At 44.1% G+C, this 23787-nt stretch overlaps 1 protein-coding gene across 6 annotated transcripts in view; it reads left to right on the top strand.

Moving 5' to 3' along the window:
• The window catches only part of PRKG1 (protein kinase cGMP-dependent 1), a 1872748-nt gene that overhangs the window by 1479149 nt on the left and 369812 nt on the right, over positions 1–23787 (top strand). For all 6 annotated transcript variants that reach the window (XM_063961733.1, XM_063961735.1, XM_063961737.1 and 3 more), the window contains exon 5: positions 19686–19749. In XM_063961733.1, coding sequence (XP_063817803.1) covers positions 19686–19749 — 64 coding nt within the window. The remainder of the gene's footprint in view (positions 1–19685; positions 19750–23787) is intronic.

Raw genomic sequence — 23787 nt, forward strand, 5'->3', positions numbered from 1 at the left:
TATTTTTCTTTACTGTAATATGTGCTTTTAGGACGTGATGTAGTTTATCTTCGCGGAAGGGGTCAAAGTCAGATGTTATTGTTTTAGGGAAAGTCTTTGATAATGTTTCAATGTGCAAAATGCATTTATAAAGCAGAAATGTGTCACCAAACATTGGAGAAGTTTAGCAGAGCAGTAGCTGTAAATAATTTTAAGTGATATAAAAAGCTCCTTTAATGACCAATAGAGTCATTTCTCTTCAATACTTGTCAAAACATAGCAATCTGGCTTTGTCATTGTAATGGGGGTCCGAGGATGGGATGTTATCTCCATTTTACACATTGTAATTTCTGACGTTTATGGACAGAATTATGAATAAATGCAGCAATCTCCACAGAGGAGTGGGGCGGTTAATCTGTCGGTGGAAAATGACAGATAATGCCATGGTTTTATTCACATGCCAAGAGACTGAATACATAAACTGGATGGATGAATTGTCAGCCCAGAATGTTCAAAGAGAAGGCCTGTAAACTGTCACCTATGCCTTACACCTCTGCTCCATTGAGGGCATCCATCAATGAGCTATCTGAGGTGTTAGGGTAGCTGTACCATATTGAGGGAAGAAATACATTTAAAGCAGGAATGGTCATTGACCATCAATAGTATAACACCGATGGCAAGTAGTTTTACCATGGATGTATGTTCACAGAAGGTGAATATCGGCTGTGGAGGTCCAAAGTCAGGCCATCAATGGTTTCCTACTGATGGTTAAAAACCATTGGCCATCAGTGTTAACCCATCTATGACTATCTCTATTTTGACACAGTACCAACTATAGCCAGCATGTGGCAAAGGTGATTCCTTCTTATTACTGTATATGCTAGTGAAACATAGGAGGTTATTCTTTAACAAACCCATAGCAACCAATAAGCATTTAGCTGCATCTACTATTGCAATGCAGAGAATGAGTGATGTGTTACTGCACTTTTACATTTAGCTAGTAATAAGCTCCACTGCACCTTCTACATTTGCAGCATGTGATTGGCAGGCAGATTACGGTATCCACTGATCAGAGAAGAAACAAATCCCCCATTAATATTAAGATGATGTTCAAACATTTAACTTTTTGGGGATTTAATTCAGTACTTTAACAAAGAAAAAGATGGTTGTCCAATAGGTTCTACTGTAGTCAGGGGGATGACTGTCTGATACTGGGCATTTGGACTCAAGTACAGCAGATGTGTCCCCATAAAGTATAATCTCTTATTAGCACATATAGCAGCGATAAGAAATATTTTGTTGTAATTTATCCACAGCACTCATGCCGGGAAATCATCTCTGATAAGACAGTATCGCCAGAGCTGGCCCTAACCAATATGATGCCCTAGGCAAGATTTTGGCTGGTGCCCCCTAGCACCACCGCTGGTACGCCTCCGACCTTGCACCTCTTTCCCAGCACCATCACCCCTCACCCATATCAGTCCTTATTTTGGTGTTTGTACCTCCTACATTTTAAATAGGAACAGTTCATACATTTGGCGCACAGCCCAAAAAGGGGTGTGTTTTTGCTGACAAGGGGCATGGCCACACAATAGTAACCCTAATTCCAATTACGCCACACAGTACTGCAACTTTATTCACATTTGATCATGCGATAGTGTCCATAATTCATATTACATCCCACAGCAGTATCACTTTACCTTATAAATGTTACTCCTCACAGTAGAGCCCCTTATTCACATTACATCACACTGAATTGCTCCTTATTCACATTACACCACACCCTATTGCTCTTTATTCACATTAGATGACATAGTAGTGCCCTTTCTATACGCAATGCCACATAGTAGAGCACCTTATACACATAATGCCACACATTAGTAATACATTTATACACAATTCCACACAGTAATGCCCCTTACACATGAGACACATTATTAATTTCCTTATAAACATAATGCGCCTTACACATTATGACAACCTTTATTAATGCCCTTTTACACATAATGTCCCTTACACATATGCCGCACATTATTAATGCCCTTATACACATAGTGCCCCTTTACACATATGTTGCACATTATTAATGCATTTTTATATGACACACATAATGCTCATTACACATATTCCGAACACTACTGCACAACCAACCCACTCACATGCACACAGCAATCACACTGCCACTAACACTGTGACCTCTGCCTCTGCTTGGATACAGATGTGTCCTCATAAATCTTGCCTCAATGCTAACGTCAGGCACCTTTTTTTTTATGAAAATGCATCTTATTTGCATTGCTATGTGGCTATGATGCACAAGCAGCTTCTGCTGATTAAACTGATATGCAGCATGCCTGTATACTGTGTGACTGTGCCTGTATCTGCATATGAAATGCTACACACAGAATATAGGCATGCCGCATATCATTTTAATCAGAAGAAGCTGCTGATGCCCCTAGGCATATCAAATGCCCTAGGCGACTGCCTAGTTTGCCTATGCCTATGGCCGGCTCTGAGTATCGCAGCATAAATTGATAGTGGATCTGACCTGGAATATTGACTGTATATAGGTGGCCTGGCTGACGTACAGTATGCACAAAAGTAAATTAGTGACAGTAGAGCAGAGAGGAGCATGGAGCCTCTCTGCTGAGTAGGGATCAGAAGATCCCTCCTTAGTGATTCTCTCTCCATAGGCTATAGATCCTAACACCAGGGCCGTAACTACGTGTGTGCCAAGTGGGCTTGGCACACAGCGCAGTTGCCCTGAGGGCGCACGGCCAGCGGCATGTAATGAGTCAAATTGACTCATTACATGCCGCCTCTGCTGTGTGCGCCGTGTGCCGTGCTGGAGGGAGAAGAGACCAGCGCCGGGCAGCGGACAAGAAGGAGGAGGGAGGGGGAGCAGGGAGCCGCAGCAGCGCTATTTCATTGGTAGTAAGCGCCGCTGCAGCATCCCCCTCTCCTTCTGTATTGGCTGCCCGGCGCTGCTATGGATGCTGGGATGCGGTTCCTTTATCCCAGCATCCACAGCAGCGCCAGGCAGCCAATACGGAAGGAGAGGGGGATGCTGCAGCGGCGCTTACTACCAATGAAATAGCGCTGCTGCGGCTCCCTGCTCCCCCTCCCTCCTCCTCCTTCTCACCTCACTGCCTGCACCGAGAGGGAGATGCCAGCACGAGGAGCCTGTCAGCGGGGAGAAGGTAAGTATATCCCTCTCTCTTTCTCTCTCTCTCTCTCTCTCAGGGGGACACCGTCTGCCGCAATGTGTAAAAAGGGGGCCTGGCTGCCGCAATGTGTAAGAAGGGGTCCTGGCTGCCGCAATGTGTAAAAAGGGGGCCTGGCTGCCGCAATGTGTAAAAAGGGGTCCTGGCTGCCGCAATGTGTAAAAAGGGGTCCTGGCTGCCGCAATGTGTAAAGAGGGGGCCTGGCTGCCGCAATGTGTAAAAAGGGGGACTGGCTGCCGCAATGTGTAAAGAGGGGGGCATGGCTGCCGCAATGTGTAAAAAGGGGGACTGGCTGCCGCAATGTGTAAAAAGGGGGCCTGGCTGCCGCAATGTGTAAAAAGGGGGACTGGCTGCCGCAATGTGTTAAAAGGGGGACTGTCTGCTGTAATGTGTAAAAAGGGGGACGCTGTCTGCTGTAATGTATAAAAGGGGCTCTACCTGGTGTAGTGGCGCTACTGTGCAGCGTAATTTGAATAATGTAGACTACTGTGCACCGTAGTATGAATTGCTTTTATTTTGTGGCCACGCCCCTTCCCTGTGAAGCCACGTCCCTATATATTTTTGCGCGCCTACGGCGCGCACTGCCCCTGTCTTACATGGGGGGGGCGCCACTTTTGTTTCTTGCACACAGCGATAAAATGCCTAGTTACGGCACTGCCTAACATCATCTTTAGATGCTGTTATTAGCTAGCAGGATCAAGATCAGAAAAAAGAAGCTGCCTTTGAGAATCTGGTGACTGCAGTGTTCTGCGTTAGTTTTCCTAACGCAGGAGATATGTCTGATCATCTCTGTCTTATTATCTACTGCTTTAGGCTTTTGTCATATATGCTGACATGTTCCTAAACCATGTTGAAACAGCAGTATTCACATGGTTTTAGGCTTGATAAGATATGTCTTCTGATAGTCAGCATGTGCAGTCACACTTTATCCAGACTGTTGGGACGGTGGCTGTTGAGTTCAGCCTGTCTGTTTGCAAACTTCCTTGGATTAATGCTGGCAGGCGCAGCAGTTACCAATGCCTGAAAGTATGCACAGCCACACACCTCAGGGATGCTAGGCAGAGGACTATCACAGTTCATTTGACCCCCAAAATAAATTAATTTTGTCTTTGAAACAAGTGTGTGTAATGAGGTCCTCGCTGGCGTTTATCCAGTAAGTACACTGTAGACTTTGGGGGTTATTCAGACTTGTTAGCAAACCAAAAAAGCACACTAATGGGCAAAACCATGTAGCACTGCAGGTGGGGTAGATGTAACATGTGCAGAGAGAGTTAGATTTGGGTGGGGTGTGTTCAAACTGAAATCTAAATTGCAGTGTAAAAATAAAGCAGCCAGTATTTACCCTGCACAGAAACATTATAACCCACCCAAATCTAACTCTCTCTGCACATGTTATATCTGTACCACCTGAATAACCTCCTTTATTCTGTTTGTGATATCCCTAATCCAGACATGGACTAAATAGTATGCTAATGCTGGAATAACGCAATCTATTAACATTTATTATTGTAGCAATAGACATTCTTTATAAACTAAGATTTATTGTTTAACACTGACATTTATTGTCATTTATTATTTGTTTATTGTTATTTATAGCATATACATATTACACTGTGCTTTTACAGAGAATATGTAGTCCTTCACATCAGACCCTGCCCGAGTGGAGCTTCCAGAATCCAATTAACCTACCAGTATGTTTTTGGATTGTGGGAGGAAACTGGAGAACCCAGAGGAAAGTCATGCAAACACGGGGAGAGAACCAGATACTGTAGTTCTTTGGTGGAAATCGAACCCAAGACTTGAGTGCTGTAAGGCAGTACTGCTCATCACTACATAATCTGTGCTGTATTTGTACACCCCATGTACAAATACACTGGGTTTAACACCAATATCAGGAATGAATTAAATGTAGTAGAACTGTAATTTAATTAAATTAGTTAATTATCCTAATTAGAAGTCTTGGAGTTTGAATTAAGTTTTGTAGTAGGGTAGTCAAAAAGGTAAAATACAAGAAATAACTGAGAAGGTACTGTATAAGTGTTTTCTTATATACTCTACCAGATAAGTGAAGGAGGTTTAGGTTATGGCCCGACCTAGCAAAGTTTCTAAACCCTTCTTTCTTCTACCCACTGATTTGGAAAAGTCCTTTCCTTGTCCTTGCTAGGTATTCTGTGTGCCCTATCTTTAACACGGAAATAAAAGATGACTATTGATTAAGGACGCTAAATTGCTTTGTAACCTTGAACAATTACTTTCAGAACATAACTTTGCTGTTTTGCCCAAAATCTTTAGAAGTTGTATGCACATATAGACAATACCCATACTAGAGGGGTTTTTGTTTGTTTGTTTGTTTGTTTGTTTGTTGTACCTTGTGTTTATGTGACTAACTTTTTTTATATATTGATGTAAGGCATTTAAGGGGCTGATTTATCAACAAGTTTAATCATATGCAACGAGTTTTAAAACTTGTTGAGTATGAGAATTGGTGCTCCCGCCAATCAGCTCCTAACTGTCATGTGTTTGAAAGTTACAGTTGGGAACTGGGGCCCAGATTTATCAAGCCTTGGACTGTGATAAATTGAACAGTGATAAATGCCAACCAATCAGTTCCTGTCATTTTTCAAATTCTCCCTGTAACATGGCAGTTAGGCTAGGGCAACACATATCGGCCCAGCGGGTCCCGCTGAACAGGATCCGCTTGGCATGGAGGGTGGTTTTGTGTTCACATGTACCCTTAGGAGCTGGTTGGTTTGGTACTTTATCACCGTGCAATTTATCACTCTCCAAGGCTTGATAAATTTGTGCCTTATTGTCTGGAGCACCATTTATCAAACACAACGAGTTTTCACACTCATTGCGTATGATAAAACTCATTGATAAATCAGCCCATAGTGTATTATTACACACAAAAATGTTTCTGTATATGGGGGGTCATTCCGAGTTGATCGTAGCTGTGCTAAATTTAGCACAGCTACGATCCTGAACTCAGACATGCGGGGGGACGCCCAGCACAGAGCTAGTCCGCCCCGCATGTCAGCCCGGCCCCCCCTCGCAGAAGTTCAAAGGCATCGCACAGCGACGATGCCTTTGCACTTCAAGAGTAGTTCCCGGCCAGCGCAGCGTGCTGGCTGGGAGCTACTCTTCGCTCCCCGGCCCGCAGTGACTGAGTGTGACATCACGCAGCCGCTGCGGGCCACTCCCGCACGGTCCGGCCCCGCCTGCGTTGGCCGGACCGCACCCACGAAACGGCAGCCAAACGCTGCCGTTTCCCCCCCTCCCACCCATCGACCGTTTCTGCCTGTCAATCGAGGCAGAGGCGATCGTACCACAGTTACGGGTGGCCATGCGTCGGCGCACTGCGGCGCCGGAGCATGCGTGGTTCTGACCCGATCGCTACGCTGCGAAGAACTGCAGCGTGCGATCGGGTCAGAATGACCCCCCGTGGTACGGTATATATTGTTGATGGTTAGAATGTTGACATTTATCATGTTGGTCGTTTTTAAAACCTGCAAACAAATGTCTGGCGGTCAGTGTGACATTCCACCAGGCTCAGCCCAGCATTCTCACTTTCTAGTATTCGCACTTATCTCTGCGGAGAAGTAAAATCCCACCGGTCCTATCTGTAGCCTCTGTCCTCTGGCGCCAGAGATGCAGACAAAATCAAGACATTTAAAGGACAATTAAGCCAAGTCAGTGCAAGTATTTCCTTTACATAAAAAAGCCACTGGTATAATTACCAGGTATAGGGATCTATGTATCAAGCTGTGATAACCCATTTTTGGAGCCATCATTGCTGCGGGCAATTTACTGCAGAGAAATAATTAATTTCTCCTGTTAACCCTTTAGTTTCTTACAGCATTGCATCCCTATAGTTTGTATTGGGATTGCGATGTTGCAGCAATTTAGATGAAACTTTGATAAGCTTTGATTATTGCAGATTGTGATAAAAACATCACATTATTTCAGGATGGCGTATATTTGCTGTGTGGTCTGGCATCCAAAGTTATATACAGATGAACTGCACAAGCACAATTTTAACTTGAGTGTGTGCAGTGTAGAAACCAAGAAACGACTTACAGTACCTGTAGCTCCATACTGGGTATACAAAACTCAATAAGGCCACGCATGCCCAGGTTTTAGCTAAGGATATCTTTTTCTAACCATGTGCAGGCTCTTTGGTGTGAATGCACGCTAATTTGCTACCCAAAGAAGCCTTTAGCTGGAGCATTACAATACTGCGGTGCGGGGGACTACCCGAAAAAGCGTGTGCCTCCTGCAGAAACCGGGAGAGTAGGAAAGTATGATCTGGGCCCAGGAGCTATGAAGAGGATGGGGCCGCCTCTCATGTGCAATTGCTAGGCAGAATAGATACATACCTCCAAACCTCTAGGAGGGAGGAAGCGGGACTCGGTGCTGCATAGCCGCACTCGCCCAGGGAAAAGGGGCATGACCTAAATAAAGGGAGCATGACTTCACGATAATGCCGCAATCACGAGCCACCCCCCCATTTCCCATCACTATGGGGGTATGGCCAGTGCTCTGAGCTGCTGGCCATGCCCCCAGTACATCTCATCTCCGTGAATAGACGCTGTGCGCATGCGAGTGACAGAAGCCTCCCAACTGCCCCCCCACCGGGGGACACAATGGCCCGCGGGTGGTACAACAGGACAGTCCCAAAAAAAACTGACTGACCTGCGAAAGTCGGGACAGTTGGGAGGTATATAGATATATATATATAAGGTATATGCACACACTCTATACTGTATATACCATACATATTATTTATTAACAGTTTCTTACATAGCACAGCAAATTCTGTTGTGCTTTACTATTTACATACATAGCATAGAATGTAAAAAGTGAAAGAAAAACAATATTTTAATTTAAACATGCAAATGTTTTGTTTTTTTAATATTAAATTAAAAAAAGTCGGTACATAATAAAAAACTACCCCTCACACAGCCGGCTGGGCTGCGGTGGGAGCAGGTGGGCTGCTGCCATATTGCAGCAGCAGTCCCTTCTGCCTGTGTTGAGGGGTTAGGGGGGAAAGATCACACTGATCGTGCCCACCTCTGGATTTGCCCCTTGCTGAGGGACATGATAGTGCCCCCCCCCCCCCCCCCCCCAGGCTGTTTTCAGCGCAACTTAGCAGAGCTGAAAATGCTTTTTTAATAACATTAGTTTCTATAAGGACCCGTGGTCACGCCTCCCGCCCTGAAAAAAGTATCTGGGCCCACGACAGCTCTCTATACCCCTACATCTTCAGTAACAATGAGTGTGCCTGTGGCAATTTTAACAGACAGTGATGTTTCTTTTTCTGATTGAAAATAATACATTTGGGAATAAGGTAACTGCGGTTTTTATGAATCACTCCTCATTTCAGAAAGCATAACAATGTAGTCCAAATGAGTTTGCTGATCAGTGAGTTTAGCTCAATTTCAACGTACGAGATTAATTCCCTAAATATGTATATATTTGAGTCGTTTGTTGACATGAATCAGAAATTCCAATGAAGAGCATTCAAAATTGCTAGCTTTTGACGCGTTTCTCTGCAATCTCCTGTAGTTTCATCTGAAAAGGGAAATGCTACCAGCTACAGTATAAACAGTGTACATATGTGCACCTACCCTCAAATCATGCCAAATAGCCCTGTTTGGTGTACCATGGACTTTGCTACTTAGCTGTGCCAAAACACTAATCCTAAATTCCTAGTACGCTCTAAGCAAACTGAAATGAAAAATGTAGGAAAAAGTAGCAAATCTGAGAAAAAAGTTATGAAACCAAGGATGAAAAGGCACAAGTCCTATACAAGTGAACTGCACCATGCATTGTCATGCCTAATCTGTGGCTTCATACCAATGACTTTGCTTGAAAAATACAATTCTGGAGAGCCTAATACACTATAGACCTAAAGACCTACTTCAGACCTGATCATAGCAGCAAATTTGTTAGCAGATGGGCAATACCATGTGCACTGCAGGGGGGGGGGGGGAGTTTGGGGGGCAGATGTAACGTGTGAGGCGTGTTAAGACAGAAATCTAAATTGCAGTGTAAAGATAAAGCAGCCAGTATTTACCCTGCACAAAAACAAAATAACCCACCCAAATCTAACTCTCTCTGCATGTTATATCTGCCACACCTGCAGTACACATGGGGGGTAATTCAGAGTTGATCGCAGCAGCAAATTTGTTAGCAGTTGGGCAAAACCATGGGGGTAATTCTAAGTTGATCACAGCAGCAAGTTTGTTAGCAACTGGGCAATAACATGTGCACTGCAGGAGGGGCAGATATAACATTTGCAGAGAGAGTTAGATTTGGGTGGGTTATTTTGTTTCTGTGCAGGGTAAATAATGGCTGCTTTATTTTTATACTGCAATTTAGATTTCAGTTTGAACACACCCCACCCAAATCTAACTCTCTCTGCACATGTTATATCTGCCCCTCCTGCAGTGCACATGGTTTTGCCCAACTGCTAACAAAATTGCTGCTGCGATCAACTCAGAATTAGGTCCCATGGGGGGTCATTCCGAGTTGTTCGCTCGTTATTTTTTTCTCGCAACGGAGCGATTAGTCGCGAATGCGCATGCGCAATGTCCACAGTGCGACTGCGCTAAGTAAATTTGCTATGCAGTTAGGTTTTTTACTCACGACATTCCGAGGTTTTTTCTTCGTTCTGGTGATCGTAATGTGATTGACAGGAAGTGGGTGTTTCTGGGCGGAAACTGGCTGTTTTATGGGTGTGTGCGAAAAAACGCTACCGTTTCTGGGAAAAACGCGGGAGTGGCTGGAGAAACGGAGGAGTGTCTGGGCGAACGCTGGGTGTGTTTGTGACGTCAAACCAGGAACGAAACTGACTGAACTGATCGCAGATGCCGAGTAAGTTTGAAGCTACTCAGAAACTGCTAAGAGGTGTGTAATCGCAATTTTGAGAATCTTTCGTTCGCACTTTTACTATGCTAAGATTCACTCCCAGTAGGCGGCGGCTTAGTGTGGGCAAAGCTGCTAAAAGCAGCTTGCGAGCGAACAACTCGGAATGACCCCCCATGTGCATTGCAGGGGGGACATATATAACATTTGCAGAGAGAGTTAGATTTGGATGGGTTATATTGTTTCTGTGCAGGGTAAATACTGACTGCTTTATTTTTACACTGCAATTTAGATTTCTGTTTGAACACACCCTTCCCAAATTTAACTCTCTTTGCACATGTTATATCTGCCCCCCCCCCCCCCTGCAGTGCACATGGTTTTGCCCAACTGCTAACAAATTTGCTGCTGCGATCAGGTCTGAATTACCCCCATAGTCCCATCCACAGTCCCATCCGTCTCATTGTTAATTTGGCCCTGTGTTTGGGAAAAGAGAGTATTTTTGTTGCTTTTGTTTGAGTTCATTTATAAAATCCTGTTGCAGGCAATGAACAGTGATAATCTCCTAAATCATAATAAACACAAAATTAGGACCGTTCAAAATAAAATGTGAATGTTTTCTTTTGAAGCCTAATAATATCATCAGCGCTTCACAATCAGCATTACTGTATTGTACCTGACTTCAAAGAAGGATTATTAAAGCAATCCCTTCATCGACTTTGGTACATTCAGTACCTAGACAAATGAGCTGTCAGATTGAGTTTATAATACACATATTTTAGTGCACAGTAAATATGCAGCTAGGTTTTGTTTTTTTATAAAATTTTTTTAAACGTCTCGCCTCTTGCAAGTGGGTATATTCATGTACAGATTGTGATCCAATAAAAAAAAACAACAAAAAAAAAAACAAGGGCTGCTATTTAAAAGTCCACAAAACTCCACAGTTAATCATACTTGCCAACGTTTGAAAACCCGATTCAGGGAGATTCTAGTTAATAGTAGAATGTGCACAATGTGCGTGAGCCGTTTGAAGGGGCGTGTCATGCTCCGCCCAAAGGGTGTGTTTAGGTCCACCTATGGGCATTGCCACTCAGGGTTATGTCCTGGAGCTACAGGTGAAAACTGTAGTACTAAGAGCAGCATGCCGCCACAGCTGGTGCATGTATGGGTAGCTGTCTGCATGCAGTGTGTTCTCGTTAAGGGTTGTAACTAGCTGATTGTACTACCATTATACAGCTAAGCAATGTACAGAAATAGAACAGTAGTCCAGGTGATTGAATGACCTACCCACATTCCCATATCCCCATTTAACGAGTTTAAGTATTAAAAGGCACAAGGGGCAGATGTCTAGGGTACCAATGCAGGATCAGCAACATTCTCCATAAGGCAGCGTGAAAGCTTCGTCTATACCCTACACTGCATCACTGACCCCTCTAAACCCTACACTGCCTCACTGACCCCTCTATACCCTACCCTACACTACCTCACTGATCCCCCTATACCCTACACTGCATCACTGACCCCTCTATACCCTACACTGCGTCACTGACCCCTCTATACCCTACACTGCGTCACTGACCCCTCTATACCCTACACTGCGTCACTGACCCCTCTATACCCTACACTGCGTCACTGACCCCTCTATACCCTACACTGCGTCACTGACCCCTCTATACCCTACACTGCATCACTGAACCCTCTATACCCTACACTGCATCATTGAATCCTCTATACCCTACACTGCATCACTGACCCCTCTATACCCTACACTGCGTCACTGACCCCTCTATACCCTACACTGCGTCACTGAATCCTCTATACCCTACCTGCATCACTGACCCCTCTATACCCTACACTGCATCACTGACCCCTCTATACCCTACACGGCATCACTGGCCCCTCTATACCCTACACTGCATCACTGACCCCTCTATACCCTACACTGCATCATTGAATCCTCTATACCCTACACTGCATCACTGACCCCTTTATAGCCTACACTGCGTCACTGACCCCTCTATACCCTACACTGCGTCACTGAATCCTCTATACCCTACACTGCATCACTGACCCCTCTATACCCTACACTGCATCACTGACCCCTCTATACCCTACACTGCATCACTGACCCTTCTATACCCTACACTGCATCATTGAATCCTCTATACCCTACACTGCATCACTGACCCCTTTATATCCTACACTGCGTCACTGACCCCTCTATACCCTACAGTGCGTCACTGAATCCTCTATACCCTACACTGCATCACTGACCCCTCTATACCCTACACTGCGTCACTGACCCCTCTATACCCTACACTGCGTCTCTGAATCCTCTATACCCTACCTGCATCACTGACCCCTCTATACCCTACACTGCATCACTGACCCCTCTATACCCTACACTGCATCACTGGCCCCTCTATACCCTACACTGCATCACTGACCCCTCTATACCCTACACTGCATCACTGACCCCTCTATACCCTACACTGCATCACTGACCCCTCTATACCCTACACTGCATCACTGACCCCTCTATACCCTACACTGCGCCACTGACCCCTCTATACCCTACACTGCGCCACTGACCCCTCTATACTCTACACTACATCACTGACCCCTCTATACTCTACACTACATCACTGACCCCTCTATATTCTACACTACACTTAAAAAAAAAATCACTATACCACCTCTCCACACTACCTCAGAGAGAATGAAACATTGGGACAAAGGGAAAACTGCGCAACAGACACACCATAGAGAAAGGGAGGATAAAAAGAAACCCTTGTGACACTCCAGCTCTCCCATGTTATTCCTGCTCTGCCTCCTGTCACTCCAGCTCCTCCAGCTTCCCCAAGAGTAACTTCAGTTTCCCCTATGTGTCACTCCAGCTCTGTCTGTGTCATTCTAAATCCCCCCCCCCATAATTCCAGCTTCCCCCATGTCACTTCACTCTTCCCACTCATTCCAGCAGCTCCCCCCTTCTGTGTCACTCCAGCTTCCCCCATGTCACTTCACTCTTCACACTCATTCCAGCAGCTCCCCCCTTCTGTGTCACTCCAGCTTCCCCCATGTCACTTCACTCTTCCCACTCATTCCAGCAGCTCCCCCCTTCTGTGTCACTCCAGCTTCCCCCATGTCACTTCACTCTTCCCACTCATTCCAGCAGCTTCCCCCTTCTGTGTCACTCCAGCTTCCCCCATGTCACTTCACTCTTCCCACTCATTCCAGCAGCTCCCCCCTTCTGTGTCACAACAGCTTCCCCCATGTCACTTCACTCTTCCCACTCATTCCAGCAGCTCCCCCCTTCTGTGTCACTCCAGCTTCCCCCATGTCACTTCACTCTTCCCACTCATTCCAGCAGCTCCCCCCTTCTGTGTCACTCCAGCTTCCCCCATGTCACTTCACTCTTCCCACTCATTCCAGCATCTCCCCCCTTCTGTGTCACTCCAGCTTCTCCCATGTCACCCTAGATCCCCCACATCCCTGCTGACACTTCAATCCCCCCCCCCCATGTCTCCAGCTCTTCCCTGTGTCACTCAGGTTCTACCCTGTGTGACTCTGGGTCGTGTCTGCTCTCCGTACTCACAACTGCTGATTTCTGTCTGCCTGGTCTCTCCTCCTGTCAGCTCAGGTGACCCTCAGTTTCACCCAGCGGAGTGTCAGTGCCGCTCTCTATAAGCGGCGCTGAGCCGATGACTGCCTTACTCACCCATGCTCTGTTATGTACAGCCCGACGTACCCTCTGTGCTTTCTTTGCGCTGAATCAAATGGGCACATGTACATGGGTTTGGGGAGGGTGGCGGCAGCTCAGGAATCATCACCAAGCAGTTGCGAACCAGCCCAGGCCAGCACGGTGAGTACGCTCCCGGCAGGAGGAGGGGAGGCGGGGCGGGCTAGGGGTGGTACGGACCAGATTGGCTGCAGCATCATGGTCAGAGGTAAGGCAGAACGTTGCTATTGAAACTGAGGTCAGCCTGCCCATTGAGCAGACTCTTTATTTTGCTCAAGCTCTGATCGGAGTCCTCCGGGCTTGCGCATGCGCAGTCCGGTTTTCTAGCGGCGCTGAATAAATCCGGTAGATTTATTATACTTTGCGGGGCAACGTGAGATTGTTCATCAAACCGAGAGCCTCCCGCAGGATGCGGGAGGGTTGGCAAGTATGCTTAATCATTCTGTGATATGAACCATGGAACTAAAATATATTGTTCATTTGAAAACAAAATCTTTTACTGCAGCTTTGTTAAAAAATAAAGTATTGCATACCTAACCCTCTACAGGTGGCTGTAGCTCTGCCCACGCCAAAAAACAGGGACCCAATGATATTATACAGATCAAAAAGCCAAGAATGCACTCTTCAAGATGCTGGTCAGGCCCCATGTTCCCCTTCACTGTGAATTGATGCGGTACAGTATCTTTTCACCTGCTCTCCACAACTACCCCCCACCGTGGGACACTGCAGTCCATGGGTGGGACAGCAGGACAGTCCTGGGAAAATAGTACTGTACCACTGAAAGCGGAACAGTTGGGAGGTATGTAACTCCATGCTTTGGAGAATGGCCTGAGACACCAAAGTCCACTATGCCACCACCGCAGAGTATAACATATACAGTAGTTCCCACAACCATTTTTGCATTAGGTTATACAGTGCATGCAACTGGGGCACCACAACATCCAGCAAACCCAACAAATGCTCCTGGCCGCAATTGAGGAATCCTTAGAAACTGTACCTTCTATTAACCCTGCGTTTACCTGTTCCTGTTTCTACCTGGTGAATAAACCTTCACGTGGCTAAGTCACCTGCCATGTGGACTAATCTCCATGCCCCGGGAAGGGCAGCACTGGCGGAGCATCCTGAGGATGCTCAGAGTAGCTGCACAGACTGCAGAGTGCCTATTTGGCTGCAAGCTATAAGTCAGGGCCATAGGGCAGTGATGGTGCTGCCCCCAGAGCTCTGTGCGACTGCACTGCTGTACACCCTTTGTTACGGCCCTGGGGGGCCACTCTGAGTGTGGAAATTAATGAAGCAACAGATCTCAGAGATCTGTTTCTCTCATTGTCACCTGAGGCATCAAACAACATAAGTGCCTGGCCTCGAGGGAGGTGCCATTGAGTGCCAGTTAAGGAGTCCCACCGGGTGGTACCCGAAACAGCCTTGTGTGCTACAGGTTACCAACCCCTGCCCTGAACCCTCCTCTGCTCCACTCCAGACTCTGGTAACTGTATCATTCTGAAAAAAAAACAAAAAAAATATTTTAGTGATTTTAATCAACAAACTTATTTTTCACAATATAGGCTAGATCAATAAAATATATTCTGTAGCAGAACTACCCAATATTAACTCTATTATATAGTTTCAGTCTTTATTTGTTAAAAGCACAGCTGGCATTAGCAGCAAGTTGAATAACAAAAGCAAATCTCTGGTTGCTATGGGTTACTGCATATTTCTTCTTTGTAAAGATACATTTTACTAAATCTAAACAGATGCCATCTCTGTCCCATCCCTTTGCTGACATTTCTTTGAGACAGGGTTTTCTTTGTCAGAAACGTAATTGCATGTTTTTACTGGCAGTCACAACCCTTTAGTGGTTGTGTTTTATAGGCCCTACACACTGGCCGATTTTCTGAAAGATATGAACGATCTCGTTCATAAATGAACAAGAACTCGTTCATATCTTTCAGGGTGGAGACTCCAGCGATGAACGATGCGCGGCCCCGCGCTCGTTCATCGCTGGTCTCCTGTCGGCTGTGCATGCAGGCCAATATGGACGATCTCGTATTTGCCTCCCCCCGCGTGACGGGGGGAGTGAAGAAACTTCACTCCCCCCGTCACAGCCCCCCCGCCGCCGGGTCGCTCGTCGGCCGTTTCGGCCGTCGGGCACCTCGGCGGCGCATCGTCAAATGAGTAGGGCCCCTAGTTATACAGGTTGAGATCATAAGGGAATATTTTATTTGTAACATTAACAATAATCATTTGCTGCAGTGTTAACTACAGTGATGATGAAATTGCATAATTTACATTAATCTCATATGTGTGATGGTACCAATACTCACATTAGCGCTGATTATTGACCTTCCTCTCCATACTCTGCCAGCTATATATTAAACAAGACTTATAATCAGTTCCCTGCTACAATTCAATTTCCTTATCGCAATTGAGGAGCAACAGAATTAATCTCACATTAACCTTTGAGATCACACTTTGACAGCAATAGCAGTGAAAGCGCTGGGTGGTTATTGTCTCACATGTTGTGACTTCTTGTCTGCTTTTGTGTATTTTACTCATTATGTTGTTATGAGCGTGGGACGGTACAGTATGCCACTTTAGACTGTCAAAATTTGAAGCTTTCATTAAAAAAAATACTATTGCCCACATTTTTTTCCTTTCTGTAGCTATGCAATGTCTAGTGTTCCCCCAAAGTTCCAGTATCCTTTGTTGTATTGCTGTATACTCCGGTCATCAGCAGATCAACCGTACAACAGAAAACGTTGAAAATCTGCTTGTGCTTTACTTGTTCACTATGAAAGCAAGTCCTTGAAGGTGAAGCCCAGGCGATATTATTTTACCCATGACTTCCACCTTCCCAGAACACAAACAGCACTACTGCCATGTTTCCCGAAGACTGGAAACCTTCAGTTGGTGATAAATAGGGGTTAGTGACAGTGTTGCTACCCAGGATGTAAGGCTACCACCTGGCACCCTGCAACCAAAACAGCTGCTGTAGAGCCATCCCTTGGATGCTCCAGGCATTCACCTTGCAGCACCACCAGGAGAGGTGTGTCCTTATTCCTGATGCTGCTGGCCCTTCCCTCTCAGCATGGTGCAATGGTGTCACATGTTCACGTGTGGAGTTTGCACAGGGTGGAAAATCGTGCTGTACCTGCGCTGCATGCAGTGGATGATTTCCGGATATGACAGCCAATATGCAATGCAAAGTTGTCAGTGAGAAGCTGATTAGACAGAACTGTGACTGATAATATTAAATAGTTTTTTATATTCTGTTTTCCAAACTGCATGTCTGGAGAACCGTTAGTTGCAGGGACAGCTTGATGGACAAGTCCAGTATCTCTTCAAATGCTAGATCTCAACCGTGGAAGAGTCTTTGCTATCAAGTGCAGACGCCATCTTCCTGAAGATATAGGAACCTGGCACAGGCCTTAAGTATAGGTATACTCGGGGGGCGCAGCAGACCCTGGCACACTTCTGGGGCCCCTCCCAGGCCACTTCAGCAGCCTCGGCCTGGGTCATTCCCCTTAGCACCACTGGATATATTTATTAAAATCATTTATCTAATGTACTCTTCGTGCCCACAACACAACAAAAGATTATGGCATATGTTGAAACTAATGTGACCTCAATACTAATGTCCATGTTTAATGTCATGTTTCAGGAATAATATGCTTAGATACATTTTTGTGTGTACAGTGCCATGTAAAAAGATTCATAAATATAAATGGTAATGATGTATTTGTTTTTGTCATGTCTGTCTAGTAGAGAAAGACTAAAATGGCTCTAACATTGAGTAGGTAATGTGTAAGGAAAAATAACCGTGTAAGCAGGGGTTAAAGTGTGTGTGGGGGGGAGGGGACAAGGTGGAACTGAGTTCCACCACCTGTAATGATAGGGGAAACTAGTCCCACCTCCTCCATTGCCCTATATAGTAATTCCAACAGAAAAGCCCGCCCCATCACCTATGTCCATCACTGATACAGGCGGCGCTAGTGTTAATGATGAGCTGCAGCTACCTCCGCCTTCCTCAGGTCCTGGTGGCTCCATAATCCTCCTCCATCTACAGCCCACCCCTCCTGGTTTTTACACACGCTGTGTCTGTTGGACAGCATTCATCCCATCCTCAGATGCCAGTGGCTTCCTTTTCCAGCATGGCACATGTGATGTTATGCTGTCACCACTACTGAAGTGAAGAAGAGCCATGAATAGGAGCTGGCTCTGTGCATCTTGAAGACAAGATGAGAGGGGGCTGGAGGGACAAGAGAGGTGGGGAAGCTGCTGGAGGGATAAAGGGCATGGAGCTGCTGGAGGGACACAGGCGGTGAGCTGAGTGACAGGCAGAGATGTGTATAATAGACACTACTGTGGGCAATTAATGTGTAAGCGCCACTTCTGTGGGCATTAGTTGTATAAGCGGCACTACTGTGGTTATTATGTGTAAGCGGCACTACAACTGTGGGCATTATGTGTAAGGGGCACTATTGCTGTGGGAATTGTGTATAAGGGGCACTACCGAGTGGTATAACACAAATAAAGGGTACCATTGTGTAGCTCAACATGAATAAAGGGCACTACTGAGTTACATAACAATAATAAGGGGCATTACTTTGTGGTGTAATATGAATCAGGGGCACTCTATGCAGTGTAATTTGAATAATATTGTGCTACTCTGTGGTGTAATTTTTATTGAGGGTACTATTGTATGACCACATTGCTTCTTTGTGAGATCAATGTCCCGTTATAAAGTAAGGGATGTAGGGCACTAATTGATAGTTTGCAGAGTGGTGGCAAAAACAATAGCACTGGCTCCGCTTAATGTGCATGTTTTGATGGGGGGAAGGGGGTAGGTGGCAGGATAAATGAGTTCCACCACCTCTCCAGGACCACTTTAAGCCCTGTGTGTAAGGCTAGTTCATCTAGTAGTTAGTGTGTCCCTATAAATGTAGACCTCTTTTCACAAGTATCAGAAACCAGTGGCTAGGACAAGAAGTTTATATACTGTACTGTATAACAGACATTGCTTCAGTGCAGAGTGTTTACAGTAACTACTTACATTTAAACTTGTCCCGTATCTAACCCCAGATACTCACACCCTCGACACTTAAACTACGTGGTGTATAACCAGAGAAGGTTCACACTGTATTTGATTCTGTTAGTTTGGAGAAAGTAATGTTTCCTCAGGATAGAATTCTTTAAAAATTATAATTAATTGTTGAATTTGATATTCAATATGCATGATAGCCTTAAGCACGTTTAAGTATTTTAATGTCCTTTTTCTCTCTACTTTGGTTCCAAGAGATTTTACAAGAAGTTTGTCTAGAGTACTTTTCTATGTTATTGCATACTTTATTACAGCTGAGATTTCCTTTGTCACCCGAAATAACCTAATTGTGTCTTAACGTCAAAATAAGAAAGTTAATCTCCCAGCTAACTGTCAGTAATAGGATTGATTTGAAGCACTGTCATACTACTGTGAGCCAGTCTCTGTTTCTTCAATAATGTATCCTTGTGTCTAAGGGACTTAGGAGAATCTTTGACAAGTTAGATGGGGTTTATTGGCTTTGTTTATTCAAAAACCCTCCAGCTTTTCGGGATTGACACTAAGAATAGATATAACTCAAGATAGAAAGAATTACTTTGAGAGATTAAGAGACCAGAGCAAAACTACATAGAAGAGCTTCAATACATTACATTGGCGCAGGCTGAGGAAAACTCAGCACAGAAAATGGTTAAACATTCTTCTTCTTCTTCTTCATAATAATAATAATAATAATAATAATTAATATTATTATTATTATTATTATTATAATAATAATATATTTTTAAGATATTCTTTTGGAAATTTCCAGAATTGTAAACATTTATATTCTCTTTAACTTTTTCAGCGTACCAACATTCCAGAGCCTTCCTGAAGAAATAGTTAGTAAACTTGCTGATGTACTTGAAGAGGTAAGATCAGAGAAATAGAAATTATATACTGTATCCTGTAAAATATATCCCTAATATATATTACACATTAATATAATAACTTAGAGTATAGTGCTGTCGATCTTGCAAAATAAATTATTGTATTTGATGAACAGTAATCCTTTATCAAATAACTCTTTTAAAAGTGTTTCATAATGGAATGTTTATCAGTCACAGCAAAAAAACACAGAGCAATAAAGTATGAGGATCACAAAAGAAAATTTTTATTACAAATTGAAACTCCTGTTATTTAAGGAAGTTCCTTGATACCCGAAAATAATTCTACATGTACCTTGATGAACGCCACTCTAAACTGTAGTCAATTGTATAATCCAGATGCTTTATTAAAGTACATCAAGGAACATTTATAATTATTTTGGGCACCCAACCAACTACATTTCCAGGGAGTGCACCCTATCGAAGCCATACTGTACTATATATAAATATATATATATATATATATATAAACAAATATAAAACCACAGCACTCGCCACCCCAGAAGCGGGGTGCATTGTCTGCACTCACCACTCATAGGGTGGGGTGCATGTAGCCCATGGCCACCTACTTAAATATATACAAACAGAAAATTCAGCACTCACCATAGCAAGCTCACTTATCCTCACGGGATGCGGTCAAGATGCCGCCGGCCGGAATCCCGGCGGTCGAAATACCGACGCCGGAATCCCGACTGCCACAATCCCGACCGCCACAATCCCGACATATTCTCCCTCCGTGGGTGTCCACGACACCCATAGAGGGAGAATATAATAGTGTGCCGAGCGTAGCGAGGCACCGTGCCCGCAGCGTGGCGAGCGAAGCGAGCCCGCAAGGGGCTGCGTTCCGCTCGCCACCCTTGTCGGGATTGGGATTGTGTGGTCGGGATTCCGGCGTCGGTATTTCGACCACCGGGATTCCGGCCGGCGGCATTTAGTACTGATCCCATCCTCACAACATCAATAAATCAATGATGGGGGTTTAGTTAGTGAATTGGCCAATGCACAAAAGCCGGCTATGGTGAGTGCTGAATTTTCTGTTTGTATATATATACAGGTTGAGTATCCCATATCCAAATATTCAGAAATACGTAATATTCCGAAATACGGAATTTTTTGAGTGAGATAGTGAAATCTTTGTTTTCTGATGGCTCAATGTACACACACTTTGTTTAATGCACAAAGTTATTAATAATATTGGTTAAAATGACCTTCAGGCTGTGTGTGTATAAGGTGTATATGAAACCTAAATGCATTCTGTGCTTAGACTTAGGTCCCTTCGCCATGATATCTCATTATGGTATGCAATTATTCCAAACTACGGAAAAATCCGATATCCAAAAAACTGCTGGTCCCAAGCATTTTGGATATGGGATACTCAACCTGTATATATATATATATATATATATATATATATATATATATTGAAGGAAGCTGTTGCTTAAAGCAGTTTCCCCAGTGAACAGTTTGGTAACTAGTGTTTATTTCAAACTGTGATTTTACCCCTGAAGAAGTTACATTTAAACATAGGGGTTTGGTGTTTTGGCTCAATTGTTAATACTGGGACCCCCCACCATATAACTTGCACCTGGTAGGTGTATGGTGGGACCCACTGTCCGCTGGTTCTATAGGACACCTTTTTATGAAGTAAGATTTTTTATTTACATCCATATTCTGAGTAAATATCAGATATTTTACTAATAAAGACTCTTGTGCCATCTTTGGGATGTTTATTCTGCTGAGAGGGTATATTCCAGGTGCCTGGACTCCCCGGCTTTGAATATTATTGGTGGGTCAAGTATTCAGTGAAGATGACCACAACTCTGGATTAAAATCAAGTCCTATATGAACTACATATACATATTAATGTTGGAATTCAATTTAAAAGACTGTATGAACCTTTTTGTGGACAATTGTATATAAGGTCCTAGCGCCCTTCACAACAGTTGCCCTGATCAAGAACACTCTCCAGGAGGTAGGTGTATATGTGTCAAAGTCAACAATCAAGAGAAGACTTCACAAGAGGGAATATAGAGGGTTCACCACAAGATCTAAACCATTGGTGAGCCACAAAAACAGGAAGACCAGATTAGAGTTTGCCAAACAACATCTAAAAAAGCCTTTACAGTTCTGGAACAACATCCTATGGACAGATGAGACAAAGATCAACTTGTACCAACTTGTACCAGTGATGGGAAGAGAAGACTATGGAGAAGAAAAGGAACTACTCATGATCCAAAACATACCACCTCATCAGTGAAGCATGATGGTGGTAGTGTCATGGCGTGGGCATGTATGGCTGCCAATGGAAGTGGTTCCCTTGTATTTATCGATAATGTGACTGCTGTCAAAAGCAGCAGGATGAATTCTGAAGTGTTTTTGGCAATATTATCTGCTCATATTCAGTCAAATGCTTCAGAACTCATTGGACGGCGCTTCACAGTGCAGATGGACAATGACCCGAAGCATACTGCGAAAGCAACCAAAGAGTTTTTTAAGACAAATAAGTGGAATGTTATGCAGTGGCCAAGTCAATCACCTGACCTGAATCCGATTGAGCATGCATTTCACTTGATGAAGACAAAACTGAAGGGAAAATGCCCCAAGAACAAGCAGGAACTGAAGACATTTGCAGTAGAGGCCTGGCAGAGCATCACCAGGGATGAAACCCAACGTCTGGTGATGTCTATGCGTTCCAGACTTCAGGCTGTGATTGACTGCAAAGGATTTGCAACAAAGTGTTAAAAAGTGAAAGTTTTATTTAGGATTGTTTAGTTTATCCCATTACTTTTGGTCCCTTAAAAAGTGGGAGGCACATATAGAAACCGTTGTAATTCCTACACCGTTCACCTGATTTGGGTGTAAACACCCTAAAAAGAAAAAGCAGAAAGTCTGCAGTTAAAGAACATCTTGTTTGTCTAATTTCAAATCCATTGTGGTGGTGTATAGAGCCCAAAATATGAGAATTGCGTCGATGTCCCAATATTTATGGACCTGACTGTGTATATAAATATATATATATATATATATATATATACACACACATATATATATATATATATATATATATATATATAAAGATCCACAAACCTGCCCTCTCCTATTACATGGATTATATATATTTGCTTCTGTACCTTGCATTGGTTTATAACCCAATATAGGACTGCAGAACTGGCATCACTCTGAGTCTTCAACTAATATAAAATTCTTCTATTTTCCTACGTTTTCAGTTTTCATCGGGGGTAACAATAGGGTAAAACTCAACAAGTAGGTTAATAAAAGCATTTGATTTTAAGAAATACTTCAAATAACGCCAGCTCTGCAGTCCTATATACAGTATTGATTTATTCCTGTGTATGGAATGCTAAATATAAATAGGCTGATCATCTCAGCACTTCCTCAAACTCAACATGTCTACTTCTGGGATTATTCCCTTACAACCCTCCAGGCTCCATTCTGCTTCCTATCCCTCTCTTTCTGTTGCTAACACTCTCCCCACTCTTGTCCTTCAGGTCCACTGCCATCCTTGACCGCTTCCTCTCCTTTATTATCCACATTTAATACTGCTGCTTTCCGCTCCACAACATCTCCAGGATCAGACCCTTCCTCTCCCTGGCAGATAACAAATCTCTCATTTATGATCTTGTCATTTCTGCCTTGACAACTGCAAAATCCTAATTTCTAGTCTTCCTCTCTCCAACATTTCCACTCTTAGTTACAGTATATCCTCAATGCTGCTGCTCACCTTTTTTTCCTATCTTCTCATTGATTCCACTTCTCCTATTCTTCAGCTCCATCACTGATTCCACTTTCTCTGCAGAGTCCCATTTAAGCTGCTCACCCTCACTTTTAAAGCACTCAATCACGCCTCCCCTTACATCTCTCACTTCATCTCAGTCCAGACTCCTTCTCGCCCTCTCCTCAGTCCACCCTGTTGCCTTGCTGCAACACTAATTTGCTCCTCTCACTGACTCATACAAGACTTCTCTAGTGCTGCTTCCTTCCTCTGGAACTCACTCCCCCTCC

The sequence above is a fragment of the Pseudophryne corroboree genome, chromosome 3, assembly GCF_028390025.1.
Source record: "Pseudophryne corroboree isolate aPseCor3 chromosome 3, aPseCor3.hap2, whole genome shotgun sequence".
Taxonomy (NCBI): Eukaryota; Metazoa; Chordata; class Amphibia; order Anura; family Myobatrachidae; genus Pseudophryne; species Pseudophryne corroboree.